At 39.8% G+C, this 15,171-nt stretch overlaps 1 protein-coding gene and 1 pseudogene across 1 annotated transcript in view; both read left to right on the top strand.

The window, feature by feature from the left end:
* Positions 1 to 15,171, top strand: part of KIF6 (kinesin family member 6) — a 372,644-nt gene that overhangs the window by 191,753 nt on the left and 165,720 nt on the right. The window contains exons 11-13 of the mRNA XM_069488531.1: positions 3,673 to 3,778; positions 4,665 to 4,803; positions 10,313 to 10,531. Of these exons, the coding sequence (XP_069344632.1) occupies positions 3,673 to 3,778; positions 4,665 to 4,803; positions 10,313 to 10,531 (464 nt within the window). The remainder of the gene's footprint in view (positions 1 to 3,672; positions 3,779 to 4,664; positions 4,804 to 10,312; positions 10,532 to 15,171) is intronic.
* LOC138396095 (U4 spliceosomal RNA) lies at positions 2,030 to 2,157 on the top strand (annotated as a pseudogene).

Here is a 15,171-nt window from a genome sequence, read left to right as displayed (position 1 = left end):
CAGCCTACCTGAGTTTGAATCCCAGCTCTGCCCTTTGCTTGCTGTGTGACCTTGGGCAAGATATTTAATCTCTCTGTACTTCAATTTCTTCTCCTGTGTATGATACGAGTATAATAATAGCGCTTATCTCAGAAGCTTGCTGTAATAATTAAGGAAATGATGTGTGCAAATAACATAGAAATGTATCTAGCATTCAGTGCCTGCTCAATTCATATTGGCTATTGTTAATGATAAGAAGCTTCCTTTGTCTTTTTATTCATGCTATTAAACCTAAGTTTCCTTCTTTGGCAAGGAATATAAGGAGCAGAAAGAGGGGAGTACAGTGGTCTCAAGAGGGTAAAGCACATATTAGGAAATATGGTCAATCCTAATTATGTGGCCAGTTATCAAAATTTATAATATGACGGAGTTACTAAACTAGGCCACAGGCTGTCAGAGATATCTCATTAGCAGTCAACTTGGTGGAGATATGTATAGTCACAAAACATCTAACACTCACCTACCATCAGCCAGGTCGTGTGTTCAGGGACTTAGATGATCTATGTTTCTTGTCCCTGTGGGCTAGAACTGAATAGCATACTTTTATTTTTACTTTTCCCCTAGGATTCTTTTTCCTTCCTTCTTTTCTCCTAGTGAAAGTAGTGAAAAACTAAAGTTTTTTGTTGACTGGGCTTTTCCTAAAGAATAGACATTATTGTACTCACATGATCTCTTGTACTCACTTTGACTCCTTCTGTAAACAGTTCTCCACTGTCCAACAGGGTTTTGGCAGCTAGGAGACCCCTCAGTGGGAGCAGGGACTAGGTATGAACTTGGGAACTATTTTGGGAGATAGGAAAATGTGAGGAATTTGGGGTTATTCGTTCACTCTTAAGTACGAGACGAGTACATCAAAAACATCTAAATTAAGCATTTCTCTGCATTTTAATTATTAGACCAAGTTCTTGCTTGATAAGAAAATAAATCCAGTAATAAATCAAATGTATGAAGGGAAGACCAGGCATTTTTCTTATCTCTCTGTTCTCAAGTGCTAAGAGCAAAACTGCCTGTCAGAAGGCCTGATCTTCCTTCTTAGTTACATACCAGACTAATTGAGTCCCACAAAGAGTAAGGCAATCCTATTCTTTTACTTAGGCAGAAGTTCTTACCCATTTCCTTGGATCATGTCGCTGGTCCTCCTTGTACCCTATGCTGTTACTGGGTGGGACAGGAACCTTGATGGACTAGCCAAAGCCCGTCTTTGAAGGGCCTGAAGTGTCTGCAAGTGGTCACTCAGCTAATCAGTGGGCTTGTGTCTTAGGATGCTTTCTGGTGACATAGGAGACTACTTCAGCCTTCCGTCAGAGAATGTTTCCTAGAACATATACTTTATGATCAAATTCTACAGAAGTTATTTTCTAAAGAAAAAGCAAGAAGGAAGAATTAACCATTACTTCCATCTTCACATTACCTGTTAGAAATTTTACAGACACTGGAAACCACAAAGTGCTTTTACTCCAGAGAATAGGTATATCCTAGATCTCATGGTGATTTTTTAAAATTTCAAAATTTCTGCTAAGTATTCAGGGAAAATACAAGTGAATAAATGTTACTATTTTTTGAAAACTTAGTCAGTCAGGATTGAAGATCCAGGCCTCCTCAGGGGTTACAGAGGAAAGTAACAACTGAGAATATCACCTCAATGTCCATCATGAGAGGAACGGGGTATCTATACTATGGAATATTATATAGCCATTAGAAGTGAAATAGCTGCACTGAATATATACTGATGGGGAAGATTATCTGTGGTAAATTCTTTAGAAAAGTAATGGTGTAGAATACTATTCAGAGTGTGATTTCATTTTTGTAAAAGCAAAATATATAAATTAACATATAGCTATAGGTATGTGCTTCATTAAGAACTAGAAGGACATATTTCGACTGTCAACAGTGTATTACCAGAGTTTGTTCTTGGTAGCAAGAGGGAAGAACATGGGAATGGCGTCAGGAGAGTGGGGAGACTTTTTACTTTTTAATTTATTCACATCTTAGCTTTGCACAGTGGCAGTATTGTAGCCAGTGAGGTTTATCCAAGGCATGATATTGCTAATTTATTCACATCTGTATTGTTTGGAACTTTGTTCATAGACATGTATTTTTATAATATTTTATACAAATTTGTAAAAATCTCTGTATCAGAAATAAGTCTTTCTGTGTATCTGGTGATGTGAAGCCGTATTACACAAGGAAACATAATGTCCATCAGCAAATAATGCAAATGACAAGTGTACATCCACCTGAAGAAACTTCCTAAAAATTACAATATAAGTTGTCTCACACTTGTAAACATTAGCTGTCATGTGTCACAGATTACAGGAAGAAATAAGAATGAAATCCAAGGCTGCTCTGTGATAGAAATCATTGCATCTTGTCTGAGTGGGTTGATAGTAACAGGGGAAGGTAAGTGTGTACAGTTTTAAAAGATGCTGAAAGTGTGCAAATATTTTCATGATAATGACATAAAAATGTGCTGCTACTGCATTAGGATACCTAGCATCTTAGATACTGATTTTCATCCTTACTCCTTGCTTATTAAGAGTTCCATCTCAACAGAGAGAATAATTTCCATGGCAACTCATCAGTTAGCTAATGAATATATTAATGTTTGTATTGAGAACCTAATATGGGTTGGTTGGGGGGACACAAAGACAAATGAGAGCCAAGAATTGCCTCCTGATACTTGCAAAGTACTAGGGAGCTAAGGTGTGTGCACAGGACCCGAGAATGCAACGTGGGCACGGGATGCTACGAACTAAACTAGCACTTCAGAATAGAGTGGTTGGATGGTCCCTCCAAAGGGAGGTGTTTTGTTTTCTATTTTTGTTTTGTTTTAGAATAGAAAAAAAACATTAAAATCATGGTAAGCAGAGAGGAAAGAGTCAGTATAGAAGGTGGTGAAGAGGTAAGGTCAGAGAAAAGATGTAATTAATCAGGTAAGCCCTAGAAGAAGCAGAGAGTGAGCCCAGGTAAGAGGTTGGCCTTGAGAGGAAGGAAGGATGTTATCCAAAATATATGAAAGTAGGAAAAGGGCCTGAGTGGTGAGGCAGAGACACTCGGAAGTGAAGGAGGAGGAAACCAAAAGAGTCTTCTTGACTTCTCAGTCTGGTGAGAGGCAACTTTATCAACAGAGAGTGAAAGAGTAGTAGCAGGCTTAGAGCTTCTAGAAAGATTTGGAATAGCCACTGTGAAGAATAAAAGTCAATCTGAAATGATTAAAAAGATACTGGAGCACCATTAAAGTGCCTGCTGAGGCTGAGTAGCATGAATTTTTAATGAAACTAATTAAAAAAATTATTTTTCATTACTTTGTCTAGCAATATGGCAGCCAGGTACAGGGGTATAAAAATTCAGCTTGGCTGGAATGGATGGATTATAGAAATCAAATGATTCTTATATTGAACACTGTATATGAAAATTCGTTGGAAATTAGTCGAATAATTGTACCATTACAAATTCTGTTTTGTCAATCTGTTTCTTTCCCCTTAATTTTTAAAGTCAAATCAGATAATTATATATCTGTAAAGAGATGGTAAAAATATTCTGTACTCTTAAATGTTAACCAACCAGGTAATGCCATCAGAATTTCTAAAGTTTCTAGCTCACAGGTCTTTCTCATACATTATGTATTTTTAGGCTGGAAAAGTTAATAACATCCTTTTTAGAAGACCAGGATCCAGAGAGTAGACTAGAGGTTGGTGCTGATATGCGCAAAATTCATCACTGTTTTCATCATTTAAAGGTAAATTTAAATGTTTCCTCTAGTAGAAGCCATTTTCTGCCATGTTCAAGCTTCAATAAAAGCTTTTCTAGTTGGCCAACCCCTGAAAAGTTAGGACCCAGTATCACACATTCAGAAAATGGTGTGATCTTTGAACCAATGGTGTGATTATCATTGAGTGTCTTCAGAGGTCGTATCTTATGTGCCAATAAATAAGCTCAGACCATGGACCTCTAACTCTTTTGCCAGGAATCTCTACCTTTGACACAGCATAGTTCCATATGCAAAGAACCATTTATTTCCAAGCTATATCAGTAGAATTATGTCCAGTATTTTTTTTAGCAGTTTTGATTTATTCATATAATCCCTCAGTTTTTCTCTGCCTTAGGTTTTACCTTTCATGATGAGACAGTGGGAATATTGTTAACTTTTCCTTTTACCTCACTTCTTTATTTGCATACTTCATTAAGATAATAAGCATTCATGGTGAGTTACTGTGGGCCAGGCATAGATAAGGCAAGGTAGAATAAGTAAGTCGTGGAGAAGACAGATACGTAAGAATAATTACAATACATGCTAAGTGCTACAATAAAGATGTGAATTAAGTGGTATGGTGTATGGAGAAAGGGAAAGGAGACCAAGAGGAGAGAGTGGTTGAGTAGGAATTTCCCAATTTAGGGAAGGAGAGATAAGATAAGGGAGAGAGGAATGAGGAAGGAGAAGGGGAAAAAAGGCAGGTGGATGGGAGAGGACATGCCCAAGTAAAAGCCACTGTATTTTGAAGACAAGGAGCAAAAAAGGGTATGCGTGCCTGATGTGTGCAGGGAACTGTTAAAGGAAAAAAATCAAAGAAACAAAGAAATTTGGAATAGAGGTATAGGCGCTCAGCTCTTATTTCATCTTACAGAAACTATTGAATGACAAGAAGATCCTTGGAAATAGTACAGTCTCCTCTGAAAGCAAAGACCAAGACTGCCAAGAACCATTAAAGGAGGAAGAATATAAAAAGCTACGAGATATTCTAAAGCAGAGAGATAATGAAATCAGTATCCTTTCTGAAAAGGTGAGAAACTTTCACTCTACTGGCTTGAGAGGGGGAGTGTAAACAGGTAGACGTGTCCCCCCAGCCACATCACTGACCCCCACCCTGCTTCTAGTTCACAGTGCTTCTTTCCATTGAGAAGGAAAACGTCCCTTCAGCAAACAAAATGTAGCAACCAGTGAAAAACAGACTTGCTATAAAAGAAAAAAGATTTTACTTGTTTTGAGTCTGATATAGTTACTCTTGCAGAGAAACATTTCAGTTTATTGAAAAGCATGGGCTTTTTTATACCATCTCTTAACATTAAAATTTTTTAAATATATTTTTTTGTCTACTCTGTGGTGCTCTCTGTTTCAGTCCCGAGCCAGTCAGTTAGCTGGTTATCTTTAGCTAGCTGACCGGACACCGGGCTGACCACAGCCTCACCACGGCCCAGAATTTGTGGCTGGTGTGTGGGTGAAACTCAAATGATGGCTGAAAAATGACAAATGGTATTTAGCTTGAGAAGAGCAGAGATTGATTTAAATGTAACTTTTTATTTAAAAGCCAGATCTACTGGTTTGGGTTCCACTTACAAATGTTCCCAAATTTGGAAGTGAGTATAGATGAGTGTTCAAGATAGAATTCATATTGGCTCCAAGACGCGGTGTATTTTGGGTGCTGAAAGTGGTAGCAGCCCTGGGAGTGTGCACGGCCTCCAGGTGGAGACTAGTGGTTGCTTCTGAAGAGCCCCTGTTGGGTTGGTTAGACCTCAGGACTCCCCAGTATTTCTTCAGTATTATTTCTCATTTTATCTTTCCAGCTTCTTGTAAAAGATTTGATATTTTCATTACACTTGCGGAATTTGAACTTGCACAAGAAATCATCTCGGTCAGTTCTTTATAAGCAAATGTTTTCGTTAATTTTTAAGATTAGGACACTTTGCTTCAACTGTTGTGAAAAATGCGTAAAAATAGTCTACAGAAAGGAAATCCAGTAAAACAAAGTAGAAACAAACCAAATAAGAGATAGGCACGCTGCCTAATTAACTTTAGTCTAATTTTAGTTGATTATTAGCAGAGCCTGGGTGCCAGATCCAAGCGAGTATTAGCCGCTTTGTTATCTGACCAGTGAGAGTGGGTGCAACTGTGAATCACACTCACACAGCCCTTGTCTGTGAGCGCTGCCCACAAATGTTGTCACCCTTGCATTCCTTTTCCTTCCTCTTAATCTGTCCATCTCTAGGGATGGTCTCAGCCCGGACCTCAGTCCTGGCCCCAGCCCCACTCTGAGCTCTGCTTCTTTTCCTGGCCTTGATCTTAGTCTAGGATCTTCTCCCCTAAATACTCCTACCAACTTCTTAATCCCTTTCTGGGCTTATGAGTGTCTGTGCGTTCATATGGGGGAATGAAATGAGATATGACAGAGAGAGACAGTCTTGGCTTGTCTAATATGTTTATTTTTAAGAGTGAAGGAGAGACGTGCGTCACCTCCCTTCTTCACTGTGGCGAATCCAGATGCCGCTCTTCACATGGGGCTACGCTAGCTCCTCTCCCAACAGAATGATTCAAACAGGGCCCCTCCTTCGGAGACTCAGATTCAGACTGACGGTGGGTAAGGGTCATAGTGGAAAGAACACTGCACTTAAATTCATACCTGCATTGAAATCCTAGCTCTTCATTTATTAGCTCTGTAACTACTTGATGAAGCTGCTTTCTGCTCTTCAGGAGCAGGAGCATCAAACCCACCCTTCCAAGCTCACCATGCTGAGCAAAACCGGAAAGTGCTTTGAGCACCATAGAGTGTTCTATAATGGAAGCTATGACTGTGCAGACAATGAGCAAATCCAGAGGAAGGAAAAACAGCAGTTGAGATTTAATCATCTCAAAGCTTATGCTAATAACCAAGAGAGGCTCCTGAAATTTTATAGTTACACAGAGTTAGGTTGGAGGATATTTTTATATCTTTCTTTATAGAACCCAGAAGGCTAACACCGTGACAGGAAGAATGGGAAAGATACGGCTTCCAGGAAAAAAAAAAAATTATACTTGAGCTTAACAAAAGGTAGTAATGCAACTAAAATGACTGTGAACAACATTAAACCTTCTTGCAAAGGGGGTGAAAATGTGTCATTTGAGTGACATCATCAGTTTGAATAAAGTTCAGACCCCGCTTCACAAAACATATAACAGGTTATTCAATACCCAGCACAGTGCTTGGCACAAAGCCATTCCCTTAGACGGAAATGGGGAGGGAAGAAGACAGAGGAAAGGCGAGAAGGAGGGCGGCGGCAAAGGAGATAGATTTGTATTGTGATTTTTATGAAATGTAAATCATAACACATCACTGGATTAAAATCTTCGAGGGCCTTCCCATGATACTTAGAATAAAATCCAAACTCCTTGCTCTGGTTTTCCAGGCCCTCCATGTTCCGGCCCCGGCTCACCCTCTGACCTCATTTCTTACCCCTCGTCCCGTGTATATGTTATGCTCAGTCACACTTACCTTCTTGCTGTTTTTCTAACACAGGGTTCCTCAGCCTCAGCACTGTTGACATTAGGGGCTGGACAGTTCTTTGCTGTGGGGCTGTCCTGTGCATCGTAGGATGTAGGGGCACATGATTACCGTATTAGGAACCACTGCCAGGCCCATCTCTCTTTAGGGATTTAGCCATTTCCTCTGCTTAGATGCTCTTCCTCTGGCTGGTTTTTCTTGTCATTCAGCTCTCAGCTGAAAGGTCACTCTTAGAAAGGCCTCTTTTAGTACCCAATATAGAACAGCCACATGGTCACTCCTTTTAAAAATTAGCTACCTGGCGCACTGTTGTTACTCTCTAATGTTGTGTATGTGTATGCATGCTTGTGTGAGATCCACCTTTCCCCAGTAGGACGTCTGCTTCATGAGAGCAGGAAACGAGTCTGCTTTCTCACTGCTCTGTGCCAATGCCTAGAATAGTGCCTGGCGCATAGTACAAGCTCCAACAAGTATCAGTGAATGAGTGAATGAATGGATATTGCCGTTACAGTCCATGAACCAATGCAGGTGTACAATGACACTGGCAATCAGTTCCTCACAAAGAGATGTGAGTGATCTGGGCAGAGCCCTGTTCTTCTCTGTCATGCTAATGCTTAGACGCTAAGAAGCTTTGAACATCTTTGGTAAGTGCATCGTTGGTCGGTTGGTTTGTTTTTGAGGCAAGAAATGGAAGCCACGTCAGAGATTGTGAGAGAAAAGTTGATTATCCTTCCAGAAATCACTAACTGGGAATCAGAGCTGAGGAGGAAGATGGAGGTCAAGTGAATTCCACATTACTTGCCCAAGAATAGGTGCAATCTGAAAAATTTCTATTCATGTCCTTTGCCCACTTTTTGATAGGGTTGTTTGATTTTTTTCTTACTGATTTTCCTGAGTTCTAAATAGATTCTTGTTATCAAACCTTTATCTGATGTGTAGTATGCGAAAATTTTTTCCCATTCTGTAGGTTGTCTGTTTACTTTCATGACTGTTTCTTTGGCTTTTTAATTTAATCAGGTCCCATTTATTTATTTTTGTTGTTGCTGTGATTGCCTTAGGGGTCTTCTTCATAAATTCTTTGCCTAGGCCAATGTCTGTAAGAGTCTTTCCTACATTTTCTTCTAGAATTCTAATAGTTTCACACCTAAGGTTTAAGTCTGTAAAATGGCTAACAAACAAATGAAAAAATGTTCAACATCTCTAATCATCAGGGAAATGCAAATCAAAACCACAATGAGATATCACTTAACTCCAGGGAGAATGGCCTTTATCAAAAAGTCCCAAAACAACACATGTTGGCGTGGATGCGGAGAGACAGGAACATTCATACACTGCTGGTGGGACTGCAAACTAGTGCAACCCCTGTGGAAAACGATATGGAGATACCTTAAACAGATTCAAGTAGACCTACCATTCGATCTAGCAATCCCATTATTGGGCATCTACCCAGAAGAACAAAAGTCATTCTATAAAAAAGACACCTGCACCCGAATGTTTATAGCAGCACAATTCACAATCACAAAGATGTGGAAACAACCCAAATGCCCATCAATTCATGAATGGATTAGCAAAACGTGGTATATGTATACCATGGAATATTACTCAGCTATTAGAAATAATGGCGATATGGCATCTCTTTGGTTCTCCTGGAGAGAGTTGGAACCCATTCTATTAAGTGAAGTATCCCAAGAATGGAAAAATAAGCACCACATGTACTCACCAGCAAACTGGTTTCCCTGATCATCACCTAAGTGCACATTTGGGAATAACACCAATTGAGTATCGGACAGAGGTGGGGTCTGGGGGGCGAGGATGGGTGTATACCTACTTGATGAGTGTGATGCGCACTGTCTGGGGAATGGACATGCTTGAAGTTCTGACTGGGGGGGGGTGGGGATAGGGGAAGGGATGGGTGCATACCTACATGATGAGTGCAATGTGCACTGTCTAGGGAATGGACACGCTTGAAGCTCAGACTTGAGGGGATGGGGGGGCATGGGCAATATACATAACCTGAACTTTTGTACCCCTATAATAAGCTGAAATAAAAAAAAAAAGAATAGGTGTAATCTGGGTGCCTCCCCGCCTTTCTGAGGAGCAGTCTTCTCTCCCACACTGTCCCCATGTTTCTTGAGACTGTTATTTTAATGAAGCCATCTCTGGGAATGGTGAAGGTCTTGAATTCATCTCACTGCATATGCAATTAGAGTTCTGAGATTCTCAAGAGAGGTTATAGTCTTTCCTCCTGGTAGATGGGGCAAAAATCTCTTAGAGTTCTGGGCATCTGGAGCTTTGAATGGATAGTGAAGAAGTAGGGTAGAATAGAGTGGTTTTATCACTTATCATCAATGTTTCTGGCATATCTAAATGGGCCACAAAAGGTGCATTGTAAAATGATATGTCTATGCTAATAACTCACTTCTTTTCAGTTGTATTTGAGACCAAAAATAGAGACTTAAAAAAAAAGTGACTTCCAGCCCCCATTTGAATATACTCTAAATAGGCATTTGCTGGACATGGGGGTGCTCTGGCTGCACATCTGTCACCACACTGGCCACCAGGATTGAGCTGGCTGATCTGCCAGGTGGGGGCGGGCGGCGGTCACTGTCCTCCCCCTCCTCCTGCTGCCTCCTGAGCCAGATGCGTGATCTTCCCAGATAAAAGACATATTTACTCACAGATGTAGACATAGCTCCATTGCCTGCTACTACTCAGTGTTCATTTTACTTGTTATAAACTCTTTCATAAAAATTTTAAGACTTAAGTGGTTTAAACTCAGAACATTTTAAAGACCTTTGGGTTTTATAATTTTTCATTTAAGGGTGCCATATTGAAAGACTAATGGCCTCCTAAATTGTCCATAACTATAGATAGGGCTTCAGGAAGTTGAAGTCTTCCCATAGTCGTTCTTTGCCATGCGATAAATAGCAATTATTGGAAATATCAAGTGCATTTGGGATGCCTCTGTTTTGATTTCTATAATCTATAATGAGTCATTAAATCCTTAAGTCAAGTTTCAGATATTCTGGTCAACATGTTAAAAAAGGAAAAGAAGAAAGCTCAGGATGCTCTCCACTCATCCAGAATGGATAGAAGTGAATTCAGACGCTCCCAGAACTCGCCCTTCCCACCTAGGAACCCAGAAGAAGGTCAGAGAATGTTGCTGTCCTCAGCTCCCACACAAGCCCAGGACTTTAGCACTTCGGGGTACAGATCCAGCTTGCTCCACAAAAAAACAGGTCAGTTGCCTACATTTCCAGTATTCCTCGTTGTAATGAATTTCAGTATAGCATCCTTCAGTTTTGAATGTGCAATGATGAAGGCTCTAATAATTCATTTGTTAGAATTATTTTTTATAACTACCAAATCTCTTAAATATGCATTTCCCAAATTGATGACTGAACTGAGAAAACCACGTATGAGTTTTATGAGTTTTCACAGAGTTTAGAGGCAGAAATAGATGGGTCAGGGCAACAGTAGAAAAGTTAACTTTAGAGAAAGGCTTAGACACTTTTGTCTGATCGTCTGGTATAAGAGGGAAAGAATAAGGTCAGATGTCACATTACTGATATGATGACGAAATGTTTATTTCTAAATCCAAATGAGCTATCTGCAGCAAAATCATTTAAAAATATTATCACAGCCTTAAAGGAGTGATACTAAATTAACAACACTTTGTCAGATAATAGGATTTGACAGGGTTGAGCCAATTCGGAGCTACCTTTCCTATTTCTAGTGTATGTTTCTCTTTCTGTTCGACCAGCAGCATGTGGTGTACAGTCATATGACTGATGCCTTTTCCTTGAAAACACTGAGAAATGTGCAGTGTTACATACTAGAATAAATGATAGAAGAGCTTCCCTTTTTAGCAACATAAGTTGAAATTTTCTATATAAACATTTGTTGGGGTGGACTACCTGACATGCATGGTTTTCTAAAGGATTTACCCTGGGAATAATTAAAAAGTATGGTACTCATTAATAAGCACATTTTGTAGTTAATGAAGACAAGATGAGAAACATGGAAATATATTTGTGATATTATATTCCTTTATCTCTTAATTCCAAATCTCTTGCTTTGAATATTTCTTCAGCAACACTATAGAATGCATTCAAAATCTCAGGAACCCAAAATGGCTATTTTTACCACTTGTCATGGCGGCAATAAACAGGGAAAATTAAGGATTCCTCTCTGTGATTGTCTTCTCTACACCTTTGCCATACTCTGTTATAAAAATAGCTGGTTGGAAAAAAAAAGGAGGCCATCTGGATTGGATAAAATTCATTAGTTTATCCATCCATTTATTCATTCAGCTTTCATTCCACATATGTTGATTGAGCACACACTTTGTTCTAGGTACAGTGCTAATTATTATTATTATGGCCAAAGTTTATGTAGCCTGTAGTACTAGGTACTTTTCTAAATTCTCTGCTTGAGTTAACTCATTTGATCTTAATCCTACAAGTTTTTGTTTTACTATGAAGACATAGATGGACAAACACAGCCTCTGGCCTCACAGTACTGACAGACTGACAGAGAAGAGAGCCACTGAACAATTGATTATAAAAGTATACCTCTGTATTACTGAGGGAGCACATACCAGGAACCTTGAATCCCATTAAGACCAGAAAGATTCAAAAAGGGGAGTGAGAGTAGAAATGTGGCTGAAAGGAATATTTCAAGCAAAGAGAATCAATGGCTTAAATAGCTTTCCAGGTCTTTGTGGTAGAAAGAAGCATTTTAGGAAGTGAAAAGTCCAGGTATGGTTGGTATCTGAGGAGTGAGAGGCTGGAAAGACAGGTTGATTGACAGGTGCGAAGGAATTGACAGAGGACACTAAGACTGCAGGACCAGTTAGGAGATCATTGCGGTAATCCAGGCCAAAGGATGGGGATGAGGGATGAGGGAGAGGTGGGGATGGGAAGCATTTACAAGGTCCAGTGGACAGGGATCAGTGGACAGGGATCAGTGGCTAATGGCTGTGGGGGTAAGGATGAGGATTGGCTCACAGGTCTCTGGGTGGCTAGTGAGGCCCTTCATGGAGATAAGGGACAGTGAGTGCCTCCCTGGCCCCACAGTCCCCCCAGCTGGCATTGTTTGCTGCAGAGAACACAGTGTTGGCAACTCTGTTGAAATGAAAGGTCACAGTGAGTACCCACGTTAGAACCCCACGGCTCATGGTGGAGGGACCTGTTTGCTGGCCTGTTCCAAAGACACACCAGGGCAGAAATGGCCTCAGATACCACTGCCCAGCCCCTTGCTGTATGCCAGACCTTTTCTATTTCTACTTCTTCTTGCCCACACCATCTCTCTTGTCATAATTCTTCTTCCCCACAGCATCTCATGATCTCTCTCCTCCCTTCTAATTATAGTCAGCTTTTTCAGTAACTCTTTTCCTCCCTTGATACTGTTATTGAGACAAACTATAGTTTAGTTTGGAGAATAAATTAAGTTTACTTGAATAGAAAATCACTGAAAAAATAATGGAAATTGTTTGTAAAGTCCAAGTACAAATGAGGTAAAAGTTTTGGAGCAGAGTCTTATATCTGAAAGGGTTTTTGAGTTGTCTTAACTGTCTTTGGATATATTTCTCGCAATAACTTTAAATAGGAGCAGGCTCACAAGTAGACTGATAATGATCTGACCATTTGGGGGAGGGACTGATGGGGGATTGATTTTATTTTCTGGCAAAACCACAAATAGGATGGAAATTGTTGCAGGTGAATCAATGCAGCACAACAGGTAATGGGATAGTTCACTACAATATTTAAGATTCGAGGAACTGATTAGCCTTTTATTATTGTATTATTTTATATATAAGAAGCTTGTATAAACTAAACCAAATACAAAAATTAATAAGCTTGTTGTTTTGAAAGTATTTCTGCCTTATGTAGGTGTTGTCAGTTTCTATTAACCATCACTGGGCTGTTTCTAATGCAGAAAGCAAGTAAATCTGACTGTCTCTGAGACTTTGATGAAACTGTCTCCCCTTCGTGATCCCTCTCCCCTTCTTCCACTCACTTTCACTTTATGCTGAAAGTAAGTCCCTTCAAATTGGAAAATGACACCAAATTCATGGTTCACTAGAGAGCCCTGGGGAGTCACTGTGCAAGCAGCCTGCCAAGGCAGGGGAAGGTTAGGGGCTTTGGGGCTTTTGGTTGTTGTTTTGGAGTTTAGATGTCTGTTTTAGTTTCATGCAAATAATGAGAAGGATTGTTCAGCTCCACGGTTTGAAAAGAGTCATATTGTTCTCTTTAAAATAGGAGGAGTTTTAAGGTTAGGTTGTTTTGGTTTTTGTTTTTGTTTTTTTTTCCTTCTCCTTCTTTCTGTTTTAGTTCTCTGAGTTCCAAATAATCACCTGAAACCAGTCAGTATTCCAAAAGCCATGATGACTCACCACATCCTTTAACTCTTGGAGATGCTAACAGAACTCGTTTATCACAGGTGATGCATTGACATTTTAAAAGGTGAATTGAAAGCCAAAGCTGTAGCCTGGAGGCTCCAGCCCCTTTTCCCCTCCCCACTCCCTGAGAATCTGCTGAATCCCCACAAATGTGCATGGAAGGACCCAGGGTACATGTTGTAGGCAGTACCAAGATGTACTGAGAAATGGTGTCTGGCTTGGGAAGCTTGCATTTATATGGTAGAGACTGGAGAATAAAATAACAAGTGCTTTTGCAAGAGCTGGAAGAAATGCTATGGGAAGTCAAAGACGGGGAGAACTTTAATAAGAATGATGTGAACATCATTCTTACTTATTATTTCTTTTACTCAGCATCTTGCACAGCATAGTGAATATGATAAATAATAATGTACATTTTTAAATTGCTAAGAGAGTAAATTTCAAACATTCTCACCACAAGAAAAATAAGTACTTGAGGCAATGGATATGTTAATTAGCTTTATTTGATTATTTTACATTGTCTTCATAAATCATGACATCACATTGTACCTCATAAATATATACAACTATAATCTGTTGATTTACAATTTAAAAAATAAAAATTTTAGAAAGGATAACATGAGCAAAGGCTTAGGAACAAGGAAGCAAGGAAAATCATGTAGAGTTGACAAAGGTATTTGTTTAGCTGGGGCCTTGGAGGTGTACAAGCAGCCTGAAGAAATAGGGCTAGAAAAATAAGTGGGAAATCACTAGGAGGTTGCTTCAGGGAGAGGGAGAAGAGGAATACATGAGAAGTTCCCCTTTTTACTTTGTATGCTTTCATATTGTTTTTTTTTTTTTATTTCAGCATGTTACGGGGATACAAATGTTTAGGTTACATATATTGCCTTTGCCCCACCTGAGTCAGAGATTCAAGCATATTGTTTTAATTTCCTACATTTCTCTATTGAATAGATGGGCCCGTGCTGTGGAAATCTTTGAATGCCAAGCCAGGGAATTTTTTTCATTTGATTATAAGGGAACTACAAAGAAGAAGGGGCTGTGGTGATAGCTGTGCCCTGGGGAGGTATTTTTGAAACAACCCTTTAGGGTATATTGGAGGTGAGGTTCCTAGAGACCATGTAAATGGTTCAGGAAATATAATAGACTAGTGTAGGTGTAATGGAAGCAGAGAAGAGGAGAGGAGCATGAAGAGGTATTGTGGGGGGAACCCACAGCAGGTCTTTATGGGATACAGGAAGGCTGCTTCTTTGCTCTCTTCCCACTTTCCAAGTGCGCCTGGCACTTAGATTCCAATGATGCAGCTGTAGACACAGGCAGGAGAACAGGGGAGCTGGAGCTTCCATGAGATGCTGCTTCAAATCTTGACTCAGTTCCTTGACTTTGTTTTACTGTTGCTCAAGGGATGCTCTCAAGACCAAAAGCTATTGCTTATAAAGGCTTAGTATACCCAATAGTCCACTAAGTTAAAAAGAA

Source organism: Eulemur rufifrons, chromosome 15 (assembly GCF_041146395.1).
Source record: "Eulemur rufifrons isolate Redbay chromosome 15, OSU_ERuf_1, whole genome shotgun sequence".
Lineage (NCBI taxonomy): Eukaryota > Metazoa > Chordata > Mammalia > Primates > Lemuridae > Eulemur > Eulemur rufifrons.
The sequence above is the reverse complement of the archived record's forward strand: the minus strand, read 5'-3'. Positions and strand labels throughout refer to the sequence as shown.